This window comes from Cyclopterus lumpus, chromosome 21 (assembly GCF_009769545.1).
Source record: "Cyclopterus lumpus isolate fCycLum1 chromosome 21, fCycLum1.pri, whole genome shotgun sequence".
NCBI classification, from domain to species: Eukaryota; Metazoa; Chordata; class Actinopteri; order Perciformes; family Cyclopteridae; genus Cyclopterus; species Cyclopterus lumpus.
Window position 1 is genome coordinate 22,048,084 of NC_046986.1, and position 25,674 is coordinate 22,073,757.

At 47.4% G+C, this 25,674-nt stretch overlaps 1 protein-coding gene across 11 annotated transcripts in view; it reads right to left on the reverse strand.

Moving 5' to 3' along the window:
• Positions 1–25,245, reverse strand: part of dachd (dachshund d) — a 94,250-nt gene extending 69,005 nt beyond the window's left edge. For 10 of the 11 annotated variants that reach the window (XM_034562360.1, XM_034562361.1, XM_034562366.1 and 7 more), the window contains exon 1: positions 23,845–24,697. In XM_034562360.1, coding sequence (XP_034418251.1) covers positions 23,845–24,389 — 545 coding nt within the window. In that variant the 5' untranslated portion in view covers positions 24,390–24,697. Of the gene's footprint in view, positions 1–23,844; positions 24,698–25,082 lie in introns of those variants that run through there. The other variant, XM_034562357.1, reaches the window with a different exon arrangement.
• Between the last annotated feature and the right edge of the window lie 429 nt (positions 25,246–25,674).

Sequence of the window (25,674 nt, forward strand, 5' to 3'; positions counted from 1 at the left end):
CGCCGCCCGCAGATAGAGCGGGACGCATGCTGGCAAGCGGTTTAGAAAGTATATTTGTTGGAGAGGCCGTCTCCATGTCCGTCGCCATAGCAAACACCGATAAACCCAGTTAGAGTCGCTTATATGGCCGCTTACGTTAGCTCTGCAGAGTGACCGGGTGCCACGAGGTGAAAAGCCGAGCCCTCCACCCGTCTCTCGGTGTCGGGACACGGCGTTAACATAACCAAGCGCCCCGGAACAGTCTCCTCCTCTATCCATCGACTAATCCACTTCCGAAAAACAACGCTAGTCACGTTAAATTAAGCAATAACGTTTCGTGGGTCTGGTTTTCACGGCAGGTTGAGCTTCCGCTCTAAAGACCTTTCTAGGAAATGAAACAAAAAGTTTGTCCGCTACGGTGGCGCCATTCCTCCAGGTTGGTCGCCTGTTAAGTCGTCGCAGAAGAAGAAGGGCGTACAAGGTGACGTAACTGAGAGAGCGCCAGTGGAACCCTCGCTCCAAAGAGATCGGACGTTTTCTACGGTCGCCGTGTTTTCGTAAATGGAAGATTCAGTGGAGGTTTGAAGCTCCTCTTGATTAAATATGTTGGCATTGAATTTAGTCGCATTTATCGATACGCCAAAGTTTCCCCGATGTTTCCACTCCGTTTAGTTTTTATTTTTATTTTATTTTAATGGTTGACGGAAACACACTTATGGCTGATGTAAAGCACCACCGCCTTTTTCCAGAGATGGTCAGATCCATTCTCCTGTAGATATTAAAAGAAGCTGTTTTCAACATTGCGTGTGAATTGGCGTCTAAAAGGAAGGATGATTCACGCCAGGTACAGGAGGCAACACCCACCCACCCACACAAACACACACAAACACACAAACACACACAAACACACAAACACACAAACACACACAAACACACACAAACACACAGCTATTGCTCGGAAACAACCTGCTCAAAATGTATCATGCGACCTAGTCGGACTAACAATCAGGCGTTAAAGAGAACAAAAGCCCATTCCAAATAAATTCGCACTGTATTTGTGCTGGGATTTGATTTACTGGCCTGTGGGGAGGCACCATTTGGTAGCACAAGAAGAGGCGGGGAGAGGTAGGTGGTGTCTGAGAGAGGAGAGTGTGTGTGTGTGTGTGTGTGTGTGTGTGAGGGGGCTGGGCACCAGGGGATGCTGGGTATGGGGGTGGGGTGGGGGGGGGGGGGGGGGGGGGGGGGGGGGGTGCTCATGTGCCAGAAGTGTTTATTGTGTCATGGTGATTTATTGAGTGAGCTTCATTTCACTGAATGTTCTCAGATATTTATTTCCCTAAAGGCCCCGCAAAGATATGAACAGGCCTGCATCCACATATGTCATCATTGCCCATTTTACAGCGTCAGGAGATTTCTCTCAAACTAAGAGGGAAGACGAGGAGAGAGAGAGAGAAAGAGACAGAGAAAATGAGAAGAAACAACTAGTGGTGATCATGGCACCTCTCCATCAAGGCCCTGTAAACAATGGTACCTCCGCAACAACGAACTGGCTTTTTTTTCGGAATACGACGGAATAGACTTTTTTTAGCGTTCTTCCCTCCTCCTCTTCCTCCTTCTCACACTCTTCCCTGCCAAATACAAACTTACAGAGCATACATAATTTAAATGGAGGCTCTGAAGGTCTACTGAGTAAGAAGCACTGGAAGCTTACGAGTTTTCGTCGCGTTACAGTTTTTAGATCCTTCAGCAGAACTTCAGGTTTTCACTTCAGACTTGGACGGCTTTAATATCTGCCAGGAAATGGTGGGAGGGACACGGCCATCAACCAACAACGGTCCTTGGACATCATAGATGGAGAAGTCCGAGGCAACAATTTACAGACAGCGATGCCTTAGATTCTGCAATTATCCGAAAATTAGCATTTACAGTGAAGGTTCGGAACAAAACGCTATGTATCTGATGTATCTGTCTTCCCGTTGGTTAAAAAACTAAGAGGTGCACGGCCTGTTTTCTTTTGCCCGTGTTTAAGAATGTTGACAGGGCGGCAGGGTTCTTCTTTTTTAAACGTGAATGCAGTTCACCTGACTCCTTCCCCTCCAAGAGGCCAAGGAGTGTCGTGGCAAAGTGCTATCTGGTCGATTCGTATTCTGTGGGGGTAGAGAGTGGGTGAGGCCGCCAGATGGTAGGAGTCTTTGATTCTCCAGATGGCTGTTCAGTGTGGTGCTCAGTGACACTGGGCAGGCTCATTGACATGCCGCCTCCCTCCCCGCCATCTCTTCGCCTCCTCTTCCTTCACCTCCTCCTCCTCCGCTGCGAAGATGGATCCCGCCCCCCCTGGCCTCGAGCTTCAGCTCCCAAGTCGGGTGGGACGGGACTTCTTCACTTAACCCGCCGGAGAAAAATGTCATTGGGGGGGGGGGGGGCGCGCGTATTGATGACACCCATTTGCCACTGTCAGATTTACCTAAATCGCGACAGCGATGGTAACCGGAGTGATTTGAGGGACGAGCGCTGATCTTAAGTCAGCCGCAGCACGTCTACAAAGGTGGGTTTCGTATTACGGGTTTAAAGTTCGTCTCTCGTCTCTGGAAACCTTCAATCTTCACGGAGCGGCATGTCACAGAACATGTGTCCGGCCGCTGCTTGTTCCAACTAATAAGAAACAGAGGTGTGTTTGGCGTTGATGGCATATCGGGCCGTGTACGTATAGAACACACTGGCGCACCGTTATGATGAGGTCATTCTGTCTGTGGATGTAAATCAGCCAACACAGAGGACACTTTTATCCTTATTTTGTTTTTTTTGTGGGAGGAGAAAAAAACACACACCCTCGCTGCTGGAAATGAATCGACATTCACACACATCTAAATTGGGGGAAATCTCGGCCTAATTAGAACCGGCATTCCTTTCTTTTCTTTTTGGAGTAGGTTATCCGAGCTTTGAACCGCTCCCTTCCTTTTTATATCCTTGACCCCCCCCCCCCCCCCCCCCCCCCCCCCCCCCATCCACCTCTCCTTTTGGGGTCATATCATCATTACCATAGTGCAAGCTCAGAGGCCGTGTTTCCGTGTGCCTTAATTAATGTGTGTTTATAGGGGGCCACGGGAGCGAGTGCACTTAATGAAACATTGCTCTGGTGGCCTCCAGGGGTCCGGGAGAGACAGCTCCTCTATTGTGCTGCCGATTCTTACAGGCTGTAAACACTTAATTGATCTGAGGAGTATATTTCGCTGCACATTCTAGGGAAATACTTTCCGAGTCGGGACCATTCATGATTACTTTTTAACGTCTCTTTAAGGAGGGGGTTAAAAAAAAACACATCACTGTCTGGTGTGCGAAGCAAGGGTTAATTAACGCCAAAGAAAAAAAGAAAAACAGGAAATGAAGATGCAGACAGAAATGGAGAGAAAGGATGTGGGTTATGATAACACCGCTGAAAATGATCCTCCGATTGTTGTGATGTCACGTCTGGGAGTCTGGAGGTGTGTGTGGTGGGGGGAGTATTGGTGCTATAAAAAGGCCTGGAGGTCCCTCTCCTGTGGTGGATTGCTTTCCTCGAGCAAAGAGTGATCCTGTGTGTGTGTGTCTGAGTGTGTGCGTATGCGTGCATCCATCTATGTGTGCACTGGGGCCGATGACAGGGGCCATGGCCTCCACACCCGGGGGACCGCCAATGAGAAAGCAGCATTTCCTCTAACATTCCACGGGTCACAAAAACAATTTGCCCAGAGAAAAGTGGCTAAACAGCCACAATGTAACTATCTGGAGCTGTGTGTGTGTGTGTGGTGGGGGGCTCAAACTCTTTTTTTTTCTTTCACTCCTCAACTTTAATGGGAAGACACTACGTGTGATTCCTTGCAATTAAGCGGACGAGAGAAAAACATGACGGCGATTAAAAAAAATATTATTCCTCGAGCTCGACGACACTGTAATTAATACGTTTGCGGCTTGTTTGTGCGTCTGTGTGTGTGTGTGTGTGTGTGCGTGTGTTCTGCATTGGAAGAAACAAATTCATTTTTCACGCTTCAATTGCTTTGTGATTACTGTTAATCGAGAACACAGAATGATTCCCTACTTCATTACCCTGTACACATAGCATGTCTGCTTGCAAAAAAAAAAAGTGAGCTACGTGACTCGAGCATCGGCGTCCCCCCCACCCCATATACCAGAGATTCCTACTCCAAATGTGTCCACTTGAGTTGGCCCCTATCGTCTAAATATAAACACAAGGCAATCAGCAGCTCTCTCACTTTCTCTCTCACACACACACACACACACACACACACACCCACACACAATCATCTGCTGTCCGGTAATCAGCGCAGAGTCAGGACCCTCGGAGAACTTTGGTGATGACATAACATCACACACACACACATACACACACACACACACACACTTTTCTCATAGCCCACATGGGCTGACTTCTGGGACAGGTACGGGGAACGGATCGGACATTGCTCAAAATACCCCCCCCCCCCCCGATCTAGGACAAAGTGAAAAACACAGACAATGACAAGTGCTGAGCTGCTAAGAAGGTAATTCGAGGACGGAGACAAAAAAAAAAAATGAATAAATAGGCTTTGTCAAATGACCGTGAGGCTTGGCCATGACAAACGGCAGTGTTGCGGGATGCGGTGGGTTTGGGGGGGGGGGCTGGGCTCATCCCTTTCACTCATCCAGATAAAAGTTGCCGAGGGTGTGAAGTGCAGCTCTCTCTCTCGCCGGCTAAGTATGGAAATGTATTTAGCGGCAGTCTTGAGAGGAGTTGATTGGTGGTGGTGGTGGTGGTGGTGGGGGGGTTCTCCCTGAACACTGTGCTATCCCTGGGAGAGCGAGGCCAGGTAGTTAATAGGGGTCAGCGCTAAGGCTGAAGTGTAAATTGGCAGGGGTGCATCAATTAGAGGGTGGCAGAGGCTAGGATAAGGAGAGAGGAGAAAGGAGCTAGATGGAGCAGGAGACAAGCATATAATCTGTATCGCCGCTGTGAGCTGCTGCAGGAGGTGCGTCCAAAAAAAGAGGGAAGGAAAAAGAAAAAAGGAGAAGCTGAAACATTGCAGAAATTAAAACGAGCCAAAGCGCCGGCTCGGTGCTCCGTGTCTGGAATGAGATTCGAGCACTCAGAAGAGCAGCTCGCCTCCTCCTCGGGAAGAACTACAAATGTGCGTCTTTGTTCCCCTCTTTCTTCTTCTTCACCGTTCTACTTCTCGAGTGTCCGCCTCTATTTGCATGAAAGTTACAGAAGCAATCAGCCGGCCCACCGGGAGAGACAAGAAGCACTTCAACATATGTAGAATTACGGGAGAACATAGCTCAAGTGGGGCTCCTCTTTCCTTTTTCTCTCTCTCTCTCTCCTGTTTGTGTGCCATCGCTGTTCTTTGCGTGTGTGCGGGGGGGTGTGGGGGGTGCACTTATTCAAAAAGGGAGATATTTGATTATGTCGGCGTTCACCTATCCGAGTGATCCAAATGATTTGAACAGTGAGCATCGGAGCAGACGGGCACTACGGAGCTTACATTTGCAATCTTATACCGTTTAAGTGTATATTGGAAGAAAAAAAAAAAAGACAATCTCACTTATTGAACACATTCACCCTGGAGGGCAAACTGCTACGGTAATGAACACCAAGCTCTCGGAGAATCACAGTGTCCTTTATCCTGCTGTAGTGGGGGATGAAGACAGGGGGTCTGGCCGACACACACAGAAACCAGAGAAGAAGAAGAGGAAGAAGATAGGAAAAGCAGAAGTAGAGGGGAAAGAGTGTTTCATAAGACCCCATAAACCTGTAAACAGAGTCCGTGGAGCAGATAAATTATGAACGCCACAATGCAATTAAAGCCCAATTTGATTGGAGCACACGCTGTCCATCTGTCACGCTGAAACAGGAGCCGAGGACCTCCATTATTACCCAATCCATGCGCCTGTTCATTTGCTTGCTGGGGAGATATTTTTGAGTTTCTAGGAGCGGGGGCCCGTCCTCTGAGAAACAGCCTCCAGATGCACTATATCAAACCTCCCCCCCTTCCCCCTCCAATAAGAATATGTAAAGAGTTATTTAGTTACAACAACAATACAGCAACACAAGGAACAGCATCCTAAAGTCGACTCCCCAAGCATTCGCTACCCGAAATTAGCAATTGTGGGGGGGGGGGGGGGGGGGGGTGTCTTCTGATCACATCGGCACGTCTTGCAGAGGGTGACTAAACGGCCCCTCCAACAGGTGAGAAAACAACAGCAGTCACAGTCTGAGATCTCCCATCAGGCTCGGCGAATCTCTGCGCTCGCTTCTTCGGTGCCGGCGAAGTGGAGGCGCTCCTCTTCCCTAATCCTGTTTGGACACTTTAGGATGGAGAGATAGAGATCTGTGCCCCCAAAAATGTGAGAGTGTGTCGAGAGGAGGGGGGTTCTGAGCTTTCACTGCTTTAAGCCAGCGGGTGAACAAAAAAAAGAAAGAATCATCTTCAAAGGTGGAAGATTGTGTCAATTTAAAAATCAGAAATGTATCTGGCATCTTTATGCTTCTTAAACTACAATGCATCTCGGGCTGATTAGAGCACATCAAAGGCGGCTCCATTCGTTCCTCAGAGCAACGAGGAGGGGGATTTTTTAATTGCCGAGTGTTAAAACCTCACAGTTAAAGGCTTAGTGCTGAACCCCGAACCCCCGAACCCAAACCAGACCATTAAGGCCGGCGCACGTATCCGCCTCCCCCCCGCACACAAAACTGGGTCGAGCGCTAACAAGTGTGACGCATAAAAAAAAAAATTAAAAGCCGTCCACGTTTGATGGAGGTGGCGCTTTTCATTATATCCCTTTTGTCTCTCTCTCTCTCTCTCTCTGCACACTGAGGTCTGCTAACGAGAGCAACGATCATTCTTCTTCTTTTTTTTTGCTTAGACAAACAAGATTCTGACAGTGGACATAAATATATACATAAACAAGTGGGCTTACACCCACAAAGATACATTCACACCGCCCCGACACACACACACACACACACACACACACACACCGTTGAGGTGTCAGCGTGTCAGAAAGGGCTGTGGCTGCCATGATAAGAGGCTGACAATGATACTGTACAGCTATTAGGCTGGAAATAGGCTGCCAAGCCAAACAGTAGTCAGGGCCAGCCCATTGTCAGGCTGTGCGTTTACAGTGGAGCCCGAAGAACTCAGTCAATCGCACTTCTCGAGGTGGTTTCCTGAGCCCTGTTCGCCACATTGTTTCCCTGCAAAATACTGGAGCGTTAATAAAGAAAGATAAACAGGTTGGAAAAGGTGTGACAGTAAGCAAGCAGATAAAGCGTGCGCGTGCACACTTGCAACGCCGCACGCACATTCCCTCGGTGTAACAAGCACAGAGCCTCCCTTTTTTAAATTCTCTACGAACCCCTCGGAGTAACAACCATGTCTAATTAAAATTCAGATTTCAACCAGAAAACTTGGGAGAAAAAAAGGAAAAATCAAACAAACAAGCCATCTTTTTGAAGAATGCCGTCCGACCTCGCACCGGTCATGAATTTCAGACACACACACATTCATTAACAGACCTATCAGGAATTAAATGTGTATCAGCGGCGGAAAGAGCAGTTGAGGGGTCCCTCACTTTTTATAGAGGAGTCGTCGCGGCCCTGAGGGTGTGGGGGTGGGTGTGGGGGGGGAGCAGCAGGATGTCATGTGTGGGACCGCCGCGTCACTGACCTCTCATTTCATACTTTAATAAAGTCGCACCCAGGTGTCCTTGATGCCTTCCAGTCGCCTGGGGCTCCAGGAAAAGCTAAACAGGAGGCGGCCACAACATAATTCTTAACGCTTGCCCCCCCCCCCCCCCCCACACACACACACACACACACACACACACACTCCTGCAAGTGCACACAAGGCACACGTTGCTCGACGTTTAATGACGGACTGATTTAAGGCCTCTGGCTCCGGATGTAAGTCGTGGTTTGAGGAACACCCGGCTGTTTCCTCACTCAAGTACTCTCACCCGAGTCGTCAACTTGAGCAACGCAAAGAAACGCCGTTGCATCAATCCTCCGTTGTGTCCGTCCTTGGAGGGGGGGTGGGGGTCACCGCGGGTTTCATGATTTACTATCATGTGCGTTTGGTCACAGGAAATTGGAACAGCGCCGACTTTGCTTTCTGAATTGTGGTCGAGACAGTTTTTTCCCCCGTCGAGGAGAGAAAAAAGAAAAAGAAACCAGAAGCAGATTATCTCGATGAGAAGGCAGCCGATTTGAAGATGTACAGTGCGCAATATGTTATCACAACACGGTCGCCGGGGCCCAGACAGCTGCTATCTGTCATAAACTCTCGGCTATTGTTGGCCCGCGCCACGCGGCGACATGTGACCTGACCGAGATGAGCAAATACGGAGTGGAACGGTGTCATTTTTAATAAAGCTGTTTTATGGACCCCAGTCAACGGAGCCAGAGGAGCGGGGCTCGAAACTTCCTTGTGCAAATGATATGGCAGCAGGAGTTTCATAACTTCCTCTGCTCAGACAAGCCTGTGGCAAGAGAGAGAGAGAGAGAGAGAGAGAGAGAAAGGGGTGGTGGGGGGGGGAAATAACCTCAGCCTTATCAAGATTTCACAGAGACATTTCTTTAATTAGTTTTAATATTTCTTGTTTAGATAATGTCAGCCAATTGACAATTCGGTCCCAAATGGAATGGGGGGGGGGAGAGGAGGAGGAGGGGGGGGGGACTCTGCACTTCTCAGATACAGAGAAAATGGCTGATTAAATAGATTGCTTACTTCGTTTGATTTAAATGCACGTGCACGCACATCGGACAGGAGACCAAACACCGTTTCGCCGGCGAAGCGACATCGTGCTGTTCGTCGGAAAAAAACTAAATTCCCCAAATACGTTTGGGTTCCAAGAAATAATCAAACGGAAAACGGCCTCTCTCTGCCGCCACGTGCCGAGGGAGCGTTCATTTTCCTCTTGCTGAGATCTCACACAAACGAGCCAGGGCCTCAAACCCCCCCCCCCCCCAAAAAAAACTACGGCGTTGATCAAAGTGCGTAAACATCTGGAGTGATGAGCCCCCCATCCCGCCTCCGGAACAAAGACGTCTATCTATATTTTTCCGAGATTACCACTAAAGATTGCTCGCATGAGGGAGCACTTAGAACACCAAAGGTTTGGAGCGTGATACTGTAGCCTACCTGCATGTACCCCCACCCCCCACCTGTCTCTCCTCTAATCTTTGCATTTCCACAATCCTCACTCCCACATTAACACAATCTCAGGCTTTTGTACTCATGTCGCCTCTCCCCTCACCACGTATCTCTGCACACCCCCCCTCCCTCCTGAAACACACCTTTTCTCCTCACCGGGCAGCAGGTGTTGAGTGGTTGTGTTTACTCCTCCTCCCCGCCTCCTTCCTACCCATCCCTCTCACCGAGGCTCTCTTTCCCTTTCTGTCTTTCTATCTCTCTCTCTCTCTCTCTCTCTCTCTCTCTCTGGCAGCTGGTAGGAGGAGGGAGGAGGCTATAACAGCTGCACATGAGGGCGGGTGGAAACAACAAAAAAAAGCACACCAGGCAAGCAAACAGCTCCAATCCCCTCAGGGTTGTCAACTCCAATACCAGCCTCTCACCCCCCCCCCCCCCCCCCCCCCCCCCACCAAAACCTCTGGCGTTTTTTTAACCAGGCAAACAGAGAGAAAACTGTTGCGGTCGGAAGACATCAGGGTCCCCGTTCCATTAGCCCTACCTGGTGATCTCAGCCACCGCGAGCGGGGGTTTAGGCTCCCCGGAGGGGCTCTGTGTGGAGCGGCCTAGTAGCCTGCATGAGAAGTATCCACTTAAATCCACTTACTACCATTTAATAATTTCCAGTTTGAAAAACATGTCACTTCCAAATGGAAATTTTGCTGGAGGTACTTACATCTGTTGGAAAGAAACACAAAACATCGGACACCGTCGGGGTGCTTTTCATTTCCTCCAGCCCTCTGTGTGTGTGTGTGTGTGTGTGTGTGTGTGTGTGTGTGTGTGTGTGTGTCTGTGTGTGTTCGTGTGTTCTGTTTTCACCAACAGCATCAAAATACATGAGATCAGCTCTCGGGCTTTGTTTGGCCCTGGCAAGGTTAGGCCAGCCTCATTCCAAATTTCCTGAGGGGGGAACAGAGAGAGGAGAAGAAGAAAAAAAAACGATTCCATGCAGATAAATCACTCGCTGCAGATCAAAAGACAAATCAGTGGCAAAGACAAAAGATGCTGACTTGCAGAGAACAATGGAGACAGGGAGATGCAGGTATCAGAGGAGCCGGCCCTAAGATCCCCGGCTCCGCTCAATCAAACCGGCTAACCGGGGGTTTGCATACTAGGTCAGACCCAACTCGGCTTCTGCAGCAGAGAAAGTGTGTTTAAACCCATGTTGTCGGGCTATTTCTTCTTTTTTCATTCTGTTTTTCAGGGGCTGAGCTCTGACTGTTTAGTAGGATTGAGTTGGCGGCTCTGCAAAGTCATCTTCTAGGTTGGATTCAACAGCCGCCCTGAGAGCGGGATACGCCCAAGGGTTCGAAAAGGAAGAGTGTGGGGCGGGGGGTGCAAACTATTTGATATCGAGCACGTGGCTATCGCTGCGCGTACACACGTTTGATGTCCGGGCCTCGTCCCGCGCTGCCCTTCACGCATCACGACCCACCACCGTCTTCTATTAGCTTCCTCAACGCCAGCGATAAATAAATATATGGAATCCACGACTCTTTATACGCCCGCTCATCACTTTGGAGAGGCGAGGCCGTTCGAGAGGACGAGGGGGGGGGGGGGGGGGGGGGGGATGAGGAGCGGTGGCCCCTCACCAATATTCACTTTTACAGCCTATGTTCTGTTGTTTAAAAAAACTAACAATTCTCACAAAAAGGGGTGGGGGGGGGGGTCATGTGAAAAGCACCTTGTGATTTAGCTTTAAAGCACATTTTATAATGTGGAGGACTAAATTGACTCACTAATTGATCCCCTACCCTGAGATCCATGTTTTTTGATCGAGGTGATATGAAAGAGAAATGTAAAACCGGATTTATTTTTTGAATAAAATGATATCAAAATGAACGTGCCGAGCTTCGGCGCGGGCGCAATTGACCTGTGAGGTTAACGGGAGCAGTTTGAAATGGAGGCAAGTGGGTCCGGTGGAGCCGACCCCACGAAACCGGCGAACTCCTCAAAATATGTCGACATCAGGCTTTATTCAAATATGGGATTGGGGGGTCGATAAGGTCAAGGGATTTACCTCATGGAGTTGGGTGGCGGGTGTCGCGAAGGAAGAGCCGTTACGACATAGCAGTTAAACCCGAGCCGGGTCCCCCCCCCTCCTCCTCCTACGCTATCTGCAGTCCAAACAAGTGAGATGTGATACCGCTGCTCTGGCCTGGAATGGAAGGTGGGGAGGGGGGGGACAAGCCCCCGCTGCCACAACAAAGACAGGAAATTCGGCATAGATTCCTACTTCTCTCTTTTCTCCTGCCTCTCTATACCTAACAATGCCGGTAATGGAGAGAGAACAGTGCCCGGGGCTGGCAGAGACACCTGCAACGTATTTTCTCTCTCCCCCCCGCCCTCCCCCCTCCCTCCCCCACCTCACTCCCGTCGCCCAACACCCTCCCCGCTCTTCGCCACCCCCTCGACATTAAAGTCCTTCACAGAAATCAGAATTTAATAAATCACCCCAGAGCCTGACAGAGTTTATCTCCGGGGGTCGCCTCCACTGTGCGGAGACTCACAGACAGACAAAGCCCGGCCCGATAAGATGTGAAATTAAATACAGTTAGCAGTTTGAGACAAAGGAGGGAGAGTGTCACACCGAGCTTTGTGCGGCGTAAACGGCTGGCTGCTAGTCGGGGCACATATACCTTCACGGCGCTCGTGCGTGCTCGCGAGCGCCGCGTAGACAGCGGGGTTGATTCATTTCAGGTTTCCGCTCACATTTAGCCTCATTTGCATCATCCACTGTCAACATATCGCCTCTCCCAGATACGTTGGAGAGCTTTCATTAGACGTCCAGGGGATGACATCCTTTTTACCCAGATGCGCCATTATTAATCACGGGCTCCGCTCTGGATGTGGACTCATCTCCATCACGGATCAGGCGCTATCTGCCCGTGTTCCCTCCTTTTCATTCGCCAGACGTCCCTGACATCAGCCATCACTGCGAGCTAAAGGAGACTTATGGGAGTGTGTTGGGGCTCAGGCGACCTTATGAATGCGGTGCATGAGCGTTTAGTGCTGAGAGGATATAAATGTGAGGATTTGCCTTACGACGCTGTCAGGGCAAACCCGCTGTACGGCGCGCCGACTCGGGGGCTCTGTAGGAACAATTAGGCACTTAAGGAAATGAAACGTGCGATATTGAAATTGCTGCACGAGTGCAGCGCCTTCGTGCGAGTATACAGTTATGTTATTTCCAATTAGCCGTGGTCTCCAGTTCACATCAGAATATGGCCGACATCAGCTGTTCGAAGCAGGATATCTTTTCTTTTTTTTTCTCCCCTGTCCGGTAGTTAAGAGAAAGCACAGTCAGGTTTCCAGGGCCAAGCTGTGCGGGTTGCTTAATAGGCTTAGCCTGGTCGTCGGACCTGACCTTTCCCTTTTCCACAATACCGAGGCCCGACGAACTCGGGGGCCCCCGCTCTGGGGGGAACACAATGACCCGCGGGTGAAGCCTAATCTTCTCCAACTCCGGACGGCCCTCGTCCACGCAGCCTCTCCGCTGCTCCGACTGATGTCCTCCTGCCGAGACAAACGGTGCCAAGGAACTGTCAACAGGCCTGGCCCGGCCCCCCCTTACCACGGGAGCACTTCGGGGTCCAGAGGCACCGGCGCGCTCAAGAGTGCCGCTCGGTGGAATGCCGGGAATGACAGGAATGCCGGGTGCCCTCGACGCATCCTGATAACATTCTACATCTAACGGCACGATTAGCGTCCTCTGTGGGCTGATTGGGGAAAAAAATAAACAAACAGGGCTGCTGGGTATTGTAGGCCTGTCATATTAAAATGCAGCAGCGCATCATTTGTACTAACCCCATCGTGAACCTCCCGCGTCTCACACACACACACACACACACACACACACACACACACACACACACACACACAGGAGGCACGGGAGGCCAACCGAGGGCCGCTCCTAGGAAGTGCGGTGGACTCAGGACCTTGCCGCCACACACCTTCCTTTCATCTCAAGCTGCAGCGTCTTCTTCATCAAAAACATTACTCACGGAGCATCGATTCAAGTGATATGAAAAGCAAACGGCGCAGCCGTGAGAAAAAGGTTTCTACGTATGTCAATGTCACGCATTTAAATGTAAAGAGCAAACATGCACGTGTACACACACAGACGCACACACAGTTAAGAGCCCAAAGCACACAAAGCCCATTGCTGTGGCAAGAGCATGTCAGTCAAAAAGAAGAGATAAAGAAATGCATCTGAACCCAAATGTATCCGTCGCCGCATTACTTCAACTTTTCTCAAGTGTTTTATCTGTGCGGGCGCTGAAAAGGCAGTTCATTCTTTTCCAAATATTCCTCTTTGTTTTATTTATTCCCCCCCCGCATGATGGGCTGTGGAAAGGTTCTTCTTTCTTCTCCCGCGCAAGTGAAGTGCACAAAAGAAGTGTTTGATCTCCCCGAAACGCGATCTGTATTTCTAGCATTGTCTCCAGTTGCTACCGTGGCGTCTTAAAGGTCAGGAGTGAAAGGCCATTTGATAACTACAGAAAGACCTTTTTGGATTTATTACGCAGCCTTTCATCTCCTTCTTTTTTTTACTGCGGAGGCTAAAACAAAAGCAGTGCATCCTTTTGAAAGAAGGGAAAAGGGATAAAAGAGAAAAGGATAAAAATGGATCGCTTTGGAGCCTCAAGCCTTCTCTCTTCTACTATTATTTATTTTTTTTGGTCACTTGCAGATCCAGTGTACGAGGAACACTCTTGTGGGATGTGTTCTTAGGCACAATTAGCATATGTCCTCTCAACCTTCTAGCAAACCCCTCAATGAGACCCTGAAATCCTATTGAGATATTATTACCACTCAAAACAGGCCACATGACACAAAACATCTGAGGCGTGCGCGCTCGTACAGGTGCACACGCCCACGCTCACAGCTCAATGACACCCACTTCCCGCTGAATATTCCTTTCTTTTTAATGGTAACCTTGGGAGACGGGCTGCAGCGGCGCAACACTTAACAGCCACTAGTCTGAGAAAAATGTTTTTGATATGCTTGTGTCATTTAATCATCCGCCATTCTGCAGAGGCTGCGCGGGACAATTTTGCAGGATATTAACTCCCGACTAAACCCTGGCTTGTATCATTTGTGGGGCCAGTCAAGCAGGAGTCCCAGGAGGAGTGGAGACTTCCTCCTCACAGTCGTAGTAATCTAAGCCTGACTGGGCGTGCGTGCGCACACACACGCACACACACACACACACACAGACACAAAACACAGCCAATAGACAGGTAGAATGAACCATAAAGGGATGAAGGAATCAGGAAACGTGAGGCACAAATGAAGCACTTTTACTGACAGCCACAGCAGTAAAAGGGTACGTATTGATACTTATATATATATATAATTCACAGACGGACCAAATTACTTCCCTTTTCTTTTTATTTCCACACCAAAGTTAGAGATTGAAGAGCATCCGTAAAAATGTCACTTTAACGTGATCCATTTCGACAGCTCACATTGCTTAATGGGGTAGGAAATTCATTTTTTTTCTGCTGTGGAACAGACATAGTGGATGATGTGATTCTATGCAAAATATATGAAGCCATTACTAGAAAGATGCATGAGCTTCAGTAGTTGGTTGGGGTTGGGGGCGTGGGGGGGTAGAAAGTATCTCATTGCTATCCCTATTCTTTACCAGGGAGCGTCTCTCTCTCTCCCTCTTTCACACACACTAACACACACACAATGCGAAAGAAAGCAAAGACAACTGATGAAAACCATTTTTGTTCCATCACAAAGAACTAGGTCACCCTCTCATAATTGTCAATCATGCAATAAATCTCTCTGTGGCACAAATGAATACGGCATTGGAAATGAGACAAAGCTTATTGGCATGCTATGTCAGCTTGACTCAATTCATCCTCCTTTTCCCACGAGGCCGCTCATATGTGAAGTTGTGCGAGGGTGTCTCTCTCTCTCTCTCTCTCACTCTCTCTCGCCCCGTCTGTCTCACTCACTCTCCCTCTCTCGCCAGGCAACTCGCACACACACACACACACACACACACACACACACGCCGCTAATGTGAGGAGTTAGGCAGGGGTTAATGTATGTGGACAAACCATTGCAGCCGAGGGCCTCTTTATTATCACAACCGTGTTTATTTCCATAGCCAACATGTCTCACTGTATGTTCTGCATTGCTGTGGATTTACTGAACACACACACACAGACACACACACAGACACACACACACACACACACACACACAGTAACTTATTCCAGCGCATTGCTTTTAATGTGTTAGTGCACGCAGACTTGAGATCACAGATCAAACCTTGCTTTTCCGTTTGGTGCTTTCACGTCCACGACAACAAGTTCACGATGTCGTCTTTTTTCTTTCATCTCGTCGCTCGTGCCCCACGAAAATGAACAGACTTTTTTCGTGCTGAACCCCGTGCGCGGGCTTACGGCGGTCTGTTTTTCCCGTGTTATCTGATTGGCCCGGGAACTTTGGCTTGACACAGCACTACAGCTCCATCCGAGCCGAGGTTTGTGTCACGTCTCCAAAGGACCCGACTGTCACTCTTTAAGAGGAGGGTAATAATAGCCGGGGCGCCACAGCAAGTGGTAGCACAGGCGATTTTAAAGAAACATCGGGGAGACGGTGACATTTGAGTCTACGAGGAGAGAAACCTAAGCGCTGTAACCAATAAAGGCTCCCACCAATACTCTCACTAGGGCTTTAGAACAGGGGGGGAGGCTGAGAGGCAAAAGAGAGATGTCAGTGTTAGATGAAAATGTGTTGACCTGGTGATATTGATACCCCGTGCTCATAACCTCTACAGGTGTGCCGTCAGGAAGCAGCCCTGGGTGTGGCCATCGCTACGGCTAACTGACAAAATTGCAAACCTGATCGTTTTACAGTACACCCAATGAGCTGCCTGTCCACTTTCCACTGCTGACAGCTGGACGGATGCTGTGTTGACAACACGGCTACCGGAGGAATAAAAGATTCACACAGCACGGATCCTTTTGTATTTATTTTTATGCCTTTTGTATATATATATATATATATATATATATATATATATATATATATATATTAAAGGCTTATTATTCTATTTAATTATGATTATCTGATGGTACGACTTCTTGCATTCTTTTCTTTTTTTGATTTTCTAATTTAAGAAATGTTCAGCTGACAGCGACCTTAAAGATTAATGACTGGATTTTGATTGAGCAGCTTTTGCGAGGCTAAAGGGATTTGAGAGACAGATCTGGAACAATCTGCTGATCGGCATCTACCGCTGTGGCGAGAACCATTTATTTAGATATGACCTTTACATGTATGACGAGAACAATCTGAAGCTGTAACGTGGCAGAGTGCCAACTATCCAGAAATATGTGAAATGTGTGTGTGTGTGTGGGGGGGGGGGGGGGGGGGGGGGGGCATTGTTATCACTATAATTGTTTACTCATGGTGGTTTAGCTTTAATTCAAGCTTTTTATTTAAGCTAAAATGTTGTTTTGAGAGTGTGAAACTCCAAAAAGCAGACACGAGAGAGCAGTTTAGTGTGCAGCCTTCTGGCCCAACAGGAACTCATTTTGTGCACATTTTTTGTTATAATCCGATGCAACAAATTGACTGCATAAAGTGTTTCTGGTGTATAAGTGAATTCAGACTTCACGTAAATAGCTGTGGGGCCGTTTTCTTAGTTTTTTTTTTCCTCCATCAGAAGGTATTGACTAAGCAGATGCTTTTAACCACCATAGAATGTGCTGCTAGTCTCAAGTGTCATTAGCTTCAGGGCTTTTCCAGCTAGCGCCAGGTAAAGATTAGATAACAATCAGCCCTTTAATAGATACTGTTGGAGGCATCGGAGCCGTTCCTGGGCTGTGCCGTTCATCTGAAGAAGAGAGTGGAAGCCGATGTCATTTCCTCCCTGATTCCTTCCCTGTGATGTAGCCGCCGAGCTCGGCAAGCAACGTGGCTGCTGTTAGATTACACGTGGCCGTCCCTTCAAACCCAGTGTCAATGTCTGCCTGTGTTTGGCCAGGTCCAACTACAAGTTGAAGTGGAAGCTTTTTCGAAAGCGAGGCATTTATATGTATAGCACCTTTCAAGAACAAGGCAATACAAAAAAACTCCATAAATGGATCTGAGAACTGGGTCGGTGTGGTCTCTCCTGGGTTTATCAGCTGCATCTGTCTGATCGACACACAGCACTACAGCGGTCGAGACTACTGAAGATGTTGACAGTGTGGACTCCTTTTCTCTAAATCCTGCCGAGGCTATAAGCACTCAGTGCTTGTATGGGACCATGGTTGTTTGGGGATATTGTTATATAAATCGGTGTGTCATCTGCGTAGAGACATTTAGTCGTTTTCTGAATTCTGGCACTAGCGGGAACACGTAGATGTATAGGGGTTTATTAGATAGGAATATACTATAATATGTTCAAGACATGTTTTAAACCGATTACTCGGGTATCAAAAGTTTGAAATGTGCACAAAGATTGTGTCTTTGCACGCATCTGCAGACGCCCACGCTAAACACATAATAGCTCCCTTTGTCGTATTTATCTTGACACCAGACGTTATTTGAATCGCATGATATTGGACACATTTAAAAGGAAGGTGCATCTGCGCAGGGTGTTTCTTTACTTTCAGTCAAACAGGGAAAAAAAAGAATGAGAAAAAAAGTTGTGCTATCATAACGCGATGTGCATTACTTCACCGAGATTCCAGAAGTACAAAGGGCTCTTTTGTCGGATGACATTCCTTTCTTAATATACTTCAATTATTAGGAGGAGCCCTTTGTATTGAGTAGAGAGCTCCAAAAACATTAACACTGGAGGAATAACATCTGCGTGTTTACTCAGGAGAAGATTCATTCCTGATAGAAGAGGGGGAGAGAAAAACAAGTGGAGGAAATTTGTGGAATCCCATCTGAGATTGCTTCCCTGATGGATTCCTTTTCCTGTCAGCTCAGACGAGAAATGAAGCCGGAGCAAATTAACTCCTGATACAGCCACGCTGAATTAGACAGAGAGTGGGGGGAGAAGGGGAAAAAAAGACTACACACTTTTTAAGGATTCCAGCCTTGTCATTTTCAATTTTCTGCTCTTTGGACATGCTTGTATTCAGATTCCCCAACATCTCTTCGCCATATCAATCCTAATTAGACAATCTGGGCCCACGAAGGATGGGAGTGGAGTTATTTGCATAATTTAATCATAAATACTCAGTGATACATATTTCCAAATGCATTTGTACAATTATCTTTTCATCCTTGGGGCAAAAGTATTAATATGATTAGGCAATAATTCTTTAAAAAAGAGGGGGGAAAATAGGAAACCAGCAAGTGTGCACTCTTTTTTAAACTCCAGCTTTGGGCTATATGAAAAATTAATTAATTTCTGAGGAAAATCAATTTCTCTATGTGACCATATTAGACAGAGCCAGGCAAGGGCCCGCATTCCTTCCCCAATCAGAAAATCTCATCTGCTCCCTCTAACTTCTGTCAGTAGCATTTAATATCCTGCTACGAGCACCAGTGACTTCCGCCATGCTCCCTAAATGTGCAGTAATGTGCGGCAGGCCGTGAGCGAGGACAAGCGAGGGAGGCTGTGGCTGCGGGAGGAGTGCAGAGCGGAAATCAGAGTGACCCAAAATCTATTGCCGGCCCTGTCAAGGCAATCAGTGTGGAGTGTAAAATCAGCAGGTGGAAATCGGCATTCCACACATCTCATTTGATATGCGAGATAGATTTTAAACAGCTTAACTCTGTTGTCTATGACAAAAAAAAAAAAAATCAAAGCTAATGCCTCTTTATGGGTGAGCACAGTAAAAAAAAAAAGAAGGGAAAAAACCAGGGCATTTTAATATGCTAATTAGCGTGGACGGACCTGATGTCGACGTGTGATTTTGCACCATTTCATTTCGGTGGAGGTTATTAATTGGTGCTTCAACCGCTGCTGCTGATCCAGTAAAGGCATGCAAATAATATGGGAGCCCGGACAACTAATGCATCCAACAGGCAAATTAACAGCACGGTCCTCTTTGCTATGCAAACAGCCTCTAAATCCACAAAACCACATTAGACAGTGTCAAACAAAGCCTCTCTAACGAGTCCTGGCTCAGCCTCATTGTTAGCTATAATAAAATAAAAAAATTAATCTCTCACAAGAAAGGAGGAAAATTAATGATACTTTTGTTAACTGAGGATTTTTGGTTTGAAAAAAAAAAAAAAGTTTTAATTTGCACTTGTTCCAGCTGAATGGATGTTAAGTCAATAAAGCAATTCTGATTTTCAAGGAGACTATTTGTTTACAAAAGGAAAAAACACCTTGCTGCCATCTGCCAACTGCACAGTTGACTTGAGCACATGTACTGTACCTAATCAAATTTAGCAGAGCCCCACTGAAGGATTAAAAATGCAACCAAAAAAAAGAGAGAACTTAAAATGCTTTTTTTCCCTCTTCAATAAAGAAACAACACACAATATGAGGGCCAATTTGACTTTCAAGGAAGTACTTGAATAGATTTGGATTTTAAACCGCTTTGTATCCCCTTCTCCCTTCTCTCCCCCCCCCCCCCCCCACCCCATCCCCCCCGCCCTTCTCTCTCTCTCTAATCAGGCATCTGTCACTCTGTTTTTGAAGTTATTATCGCCCGAGCTCCCTCTTGGATGTGGTTGCTGGGTGACGGGTATCTTAGCACCCACTCTGACTGGGAATGATTTGAATGGAATCCAGAAATCTCCCCTGAGTACCTGTAAACACATCCGTGCCTTGTAGAAAACAAATATATTATAAGAGAGCTCGGCGGCAGAGAGGAGGGAGAGAGACAAGCTGGCACCCTCGGTGGCAGCTCACACTGAGCGCTAAACAAAACAATTACCGTCATTTGCAAATATGTGTGTTAGGCTATAAACACTCTTGAAATGGGAACAAGAGAGGTGACGGCTCTCGTAGCAACTCCCTGTCATATCCTTATCAATTAAATATATATATATATATAAATATTTATATATATACACACACATATATATGTCTGTTGAAAGGAGAAGCCGAGCCACTGTGACCTGTCACTCGCAGTATTTCAGAGGGAGATCTGCTCGACTGAAACAAGCCGGGGAGAGAGAGAGAGGGAAAAAAAAATCTATTTAAGAAGGGCATGTAAGTGAAAAAGCGGTCCCGTTTCCCAGTGGTGGGACATTGTCTGGGGCGTGTGGTTAACCTTCAAGGGGTAGACAATGATTGTCAATTAACTGCTGCATTTCTGCGCCCCGGCATCGGGTACAGCCTGCCCCCGCAAAGCAGACCAATGAGAGATATGCGATATCTCTGCGCCGCCCCACCACCCACCCCAGTGTTATAATAACCTTTCAGAGAGTTCAAGTGTCACGCAGCAATAAGAACCCCTTTTTTTTCTCTTTTTTTTCTCCATCCCACCACGGGGAGAATGAAAAGGAAAACAAGTAGCTGGAACAGAGGGGCTCCTGGAGGACTCCTGGAGAGCAGGAGTCCTAATGTAGGAGAGATTACTGAACCTGGATCAGTCTGGGAGCAAAGAGCCAACACTGCTAATCTGGCACGAGAGTCCTCAGGAAAAAATGAAGGGGTCAGAAATGACTGTGTTGCTACTATGCTTAAAGATGAACAATAATGACTCAAATATCACGCAGCTTATTAGGCAAAGTACACATAGTTCAAACACTCACTGTAGAAGTAAAAAAAATAATTAAAAAACTTTAATCCGTCAAGGTAAAAGATGCACACAAAAAAATAAAGAATCCTACACTGCATTTGTGAAACACCGGTTACCATTTAATGTGTTCTAAAAAAAAATGGTGTTCTGCTAAAGTAAGCATGGCGGGGAACAATTTGGTCGGAGCTTGTTTGTGTCCACATCAAAACTAAAACAGCGGGATGCAGCGGTGCTCTGTGATGCTGCTCACATTCACACTGTGTGCAAATGAGAGGAGTGTTGTTTTAACACAATAGGCCGTGGGAGGGGGGGGGGTGGGAAGAAAAAAAACAGCATGTGAAATGGTAAAGAGCCATTGTAAAGGAGGTATTATTCACTCCATTGTTACCACTCTGCCTCTGTAGAAGAAGAGCGGTGACATTGTGCTGATTGGGGACCAGATGAAAAGCTGAAGTGACCCAGGCAGCGGGGCTGCTGTTGTGTAACCCGAGCAGGTTAACCCGGTGGACTCGGGGAGTTGTTTGGGTTTTTGTTTTTTTGTTTTTTCTATACTGACAGTAAGTCTGTGCAAAGTGTCTCTGGAGGGGGCTGGTTCTCACCTGCAGGGCAACACGTGTCCTGTTTACTCCGACTGATCATTTTTGCCGGCAGCAATTTCGCCGACAGGCGGTGTAAGCGGCACCATCCCCCCCCCCCACCCCCACCTCCGCAAATAAATCAACTCTTTTCTAAGTAACAGAAGCCTTTTATCCGGCGGATGCCTCGCCGCTCCGTGATGTAATTCTCCAAATGGGGCAGGCAGGCAGGCCGGGTCTGAGTGATTGATTTCAGCCCAGCACCGGGAGTACCTGGCTGCTTTCAGAGACAATTACGGTCCTGTCCATGTGCCCGTAATAGCCCACCACTTTAGCGTCATTAAAGCGACGCGAGGCACTGCATTATCCTTTAACCCCATCGCTGGCCATCCCCCCATTGACAACCCGGAGAGTTCAACCACATACTTTGTCACCTGAAGCCCCCCCCCCCTCCCCACCGTGCCAGACTAGAGGAGGGGATCGCTAAACACGGTGTGGTTTTTGCTCTATTGAGGAGGGAGAGGGGAGGAGGGGGGTTCTGCTCCCTTGATGCTTTATGTAAATGACGCCCGAGCGCCAAAGTGCACAGGTGAGCTGTTGAGACGATTACAACTGGCGAGGAAATAAAGGTAGCCGAGGCGTATATTTAAAGGCTCCGAGCGTTGTGTGGATGTGGAAAACAAAATATTAAAATGCAGGCTACTAACAATTTAAATAAATGAACTACACGTGAGAGAAAAGCTTTAGAATTAAAAATATTTTATATATATATTATATATATATATTATATATATATAGATATGTCACTGTGATGATTTCCCCTCTCTCTTCTGACCAGGCCAACTTTGCAGACACAGCAGTTCTTTGGAGGGTCCAAATGTCTCCAACTCATCATACATATGGATCCTAATGGTCCTTAATGGTCTGTTTGTGCAAGTGTGTTTAAGTGTGTGTTTTTTCCACATGTACTTGGGATACTAAGCACGCATCTAAAAAGTCATAATTTAGTTCAATCTCACACTATATATATATTATATATATATATATATATATAATATATATATATAAGTTTGTCCCAAAAGAAGGCTGTGTGCTTATATCCCCCCTCCCCCCCCCCCCCCCCTTTACTGAAGTGAGCCTTTCCATCATATTTGCATTTCCCAGCTCATTTCTGGGTAGCGGATCAATATGAAATCAATCATAGTGACAGGTAAAATGGTAAATTTGACCAGGCTGAACCATCCTGTGAGACTGAGCGATACATCAAAGCCAGGAGCAACAGGACAGTAAAAAAAGAGGCTTTTAATCAAATATTGATCCTCGCTTTAAATCAACCCTTATATTAAAACATATAAAACTCAAAATATTTGATTTGGCAACACGGGTTAAAGCATTAATTTCCACACCTTTCGCTTACTGTGTATAAATGTCCTTGTTTGAAACAAATCAAGAATTGTTTTATTATGGCACGTTCTCGTGTGTGTGTGTGTGTGTGTGTGTGTGTGTGTGTGTGGTGTGTGTGTTGTGTGTGTGTGTGTCTGTGTGGCAATTATCCCCAGCATTTACAGTGAGAAAAAAGAAAGAAAAAAAGAAAGAAAAGAAAAACAAGCTGCATTCACTCATACAGGAATTGTGAGTGAACTGTAATCTCCTTTTAAAATTAAATACATTTAACTGGCTGTGAATACTGAGAAAACAATTAATACACAAATGAGATATAATTCTGATAATCTGGGATTGCCACACACTCGAATTTAAAACAAGTGTAATTGCTACTGCTCCCGTGGCAAAAGCATATCAATATGCATAACAGTGTGTTTTGCTTCCAGAGGAAAATTGAGTTGTTTTACACAAGAATCCAGTGAGGACCCTGAACCAGGACCGGGTGGCTTCTTCTAGTGTATTCAACAGCGTGGTTGGAACTCAGCCGTCGTGGTAGCCTACATATCGATTCACTTGTCCTGCGGTGGACAGCCTATCCATCATGCACAAGCGTTGCCCCTGCACGTGTTAACAACACACACACACACACACACACAAACTTTCACTCAACTTTCTCCACTGATGGTGCGCTCCGGCCTCTCCCCGTCCAACGGGGACCGACCACAGGCACTTTTATTTATTTCATGAATTTTTTTTTTTTTTTTTGCAAACCCACGCTCATGTAAACAGATATCTGTTGTTCTTTTCTTAACTACGACATTACCAGCCTAATGTCATCGCTTGAACCACTTGAGTTTTATTTAAAGCGGAAAATGTCTCCCCCTTCCTCGCGCCTTTACGCACGCCATGTCCGCAAAGACATTTAACCACACACGCACACACACACACACACACACCACACACACACACACACACACACACGCACACCGGACAAATCGATACATTAAAATGCCGTACCTCGCGTTGGTGCAGTCGTTGTACAGCGTCTCGAAGTCTTTTCTGGAGATGAGTTTACAGCGGTTCACCCCGGGCTGGATGGCGCCGAGCCCTCTGAGGATGCGGACCTGCTCCACATTGCACACCACCGGCGTGATCTCCAGCCGCTTCAGCTTGGTGTAGACCGTGTGCAGTCCGCCGACCAGGTGCTTCAGGAACAGGTCGAAAGCCTGCGGCAGGCAGATGAGCTCGCAGCCGTCCACGGTGAACGAGGCCACTTTGGCCCCGCGCAACTCGACCATCTTGCACTCGTTGTTCTGCGGTATGTTCTCGACGGGCGACGGGGTCGAGTACACGGGCTTGCCGGGCGGCAGAGCCGCGTTCGGGATGCCCGGGCTGCCGGTGGCGAGCAGCTCCGATCGGAACAGGTTCTGCGCGGACTGCGGGGCCATGGACGGGGACGGCGACGAAGTGGTCGTCGGCGGGGACGTCGTCAGGGAGGGAGTCGAGATCGGAGGCAGCGAGACCAGAGGAGTTAGTGGGATCAGAGCAGCCGGCACGGCCATGGTCACCTACGAGGAGGGGGACGAGAGTAGCCGAAGTTCAAAGTGGAGGAGGGGGGAAAAAAACAGCCTGCCGACACGCCACTAAATAAAAGAATCCACGAGAGTTTAGCTCCTCGGATAAGTTGGGAAGTAGAAAAGAGCTGCCGCGAAAGGCGTGCTGAGTGAGGGCGTTATTGGGAGGGGGGGAAGCGGGGGTAGGGGGGAGACCGAGCGGTGGGACAATGATCAAAGATAGGAGGAGGAATGACAGGAGGAAAATGAGCTGAAAAGTGCAGCTCCGCTCTGTGGATGAGTTGTTGTTGTCACACGGTACAGAGGGGGCGGAGCTAGGGGACAGCGCAAGCCTTTGAAGAACGCATTAAGCCGACATCGTGTTTCCAGTCGCTTCCAATTGTTTATAACGCATTTAGAGGAATCCGGTTGTGCCGGATGATAAACGTGCATGGTTTATTATTATTTTTTTTTTATTATTATTTTTTTTTTACTGTGATCAAACTCGCGTGGAAGAATCCGCTCGTGCTGGTTCTCACGGCCACACAGGTCGGTTACACCTGCTATCTATCCAACGGCATGCAAGCCCACTGCGCCACGGTGACCCCGGTGCCCGCCGGTCACTCCCAGCATCGAACTGCTTGGCACGTGCTCAAACTGTCTGAAAGCATTTGTTTATCAAGTCTACATTTGAAAACTCACGTGCAGCCGTTGATACCGCGATGCTCCTTTCTCTTTTTTTTCCTCCTCTGCTTCATTCCGTCATGTTTTCTGACCGAGTGTGTCAGTGTGAGTCACTATTCAAGAGAGGAAACAGTATTCTAATTGAATTAGCCCTTTATGATTATTGTATTTACACAGTCAGAGTGGCTCTATGCTTTCTGTATGAAGTAACCGCATGACACACCGTGAGGCAATGGTGGTTTTCATTTCCAACATTTTTTATCTCATCTTGTGCAGCGCTTCCTGTCAATACTGTATTCCCACTTATCGCCCAATTCAGGTTCAACAGTCATAATAACTATTGTGTTATTGTGTAAGAAATAACACGTGGCACCACGCCAAGGCTAATTACGGCATCAGTGTTAAAATTGCTAATGAACTTAAATTAGCTGTAGATAAAGAGGCTGACCAAAACCTTCATATTGACAGAGCCTATTACATTTAGGAATCTGAATGACCTTTCAAAGATAACAACAAAATCAACATTTAAATACTCAGACCACGACATTGGTTCTCTTTTTGGGTGTCTCGCACAGTATTGCGAGGCCAACTTTGGCCTCCTACACGCATA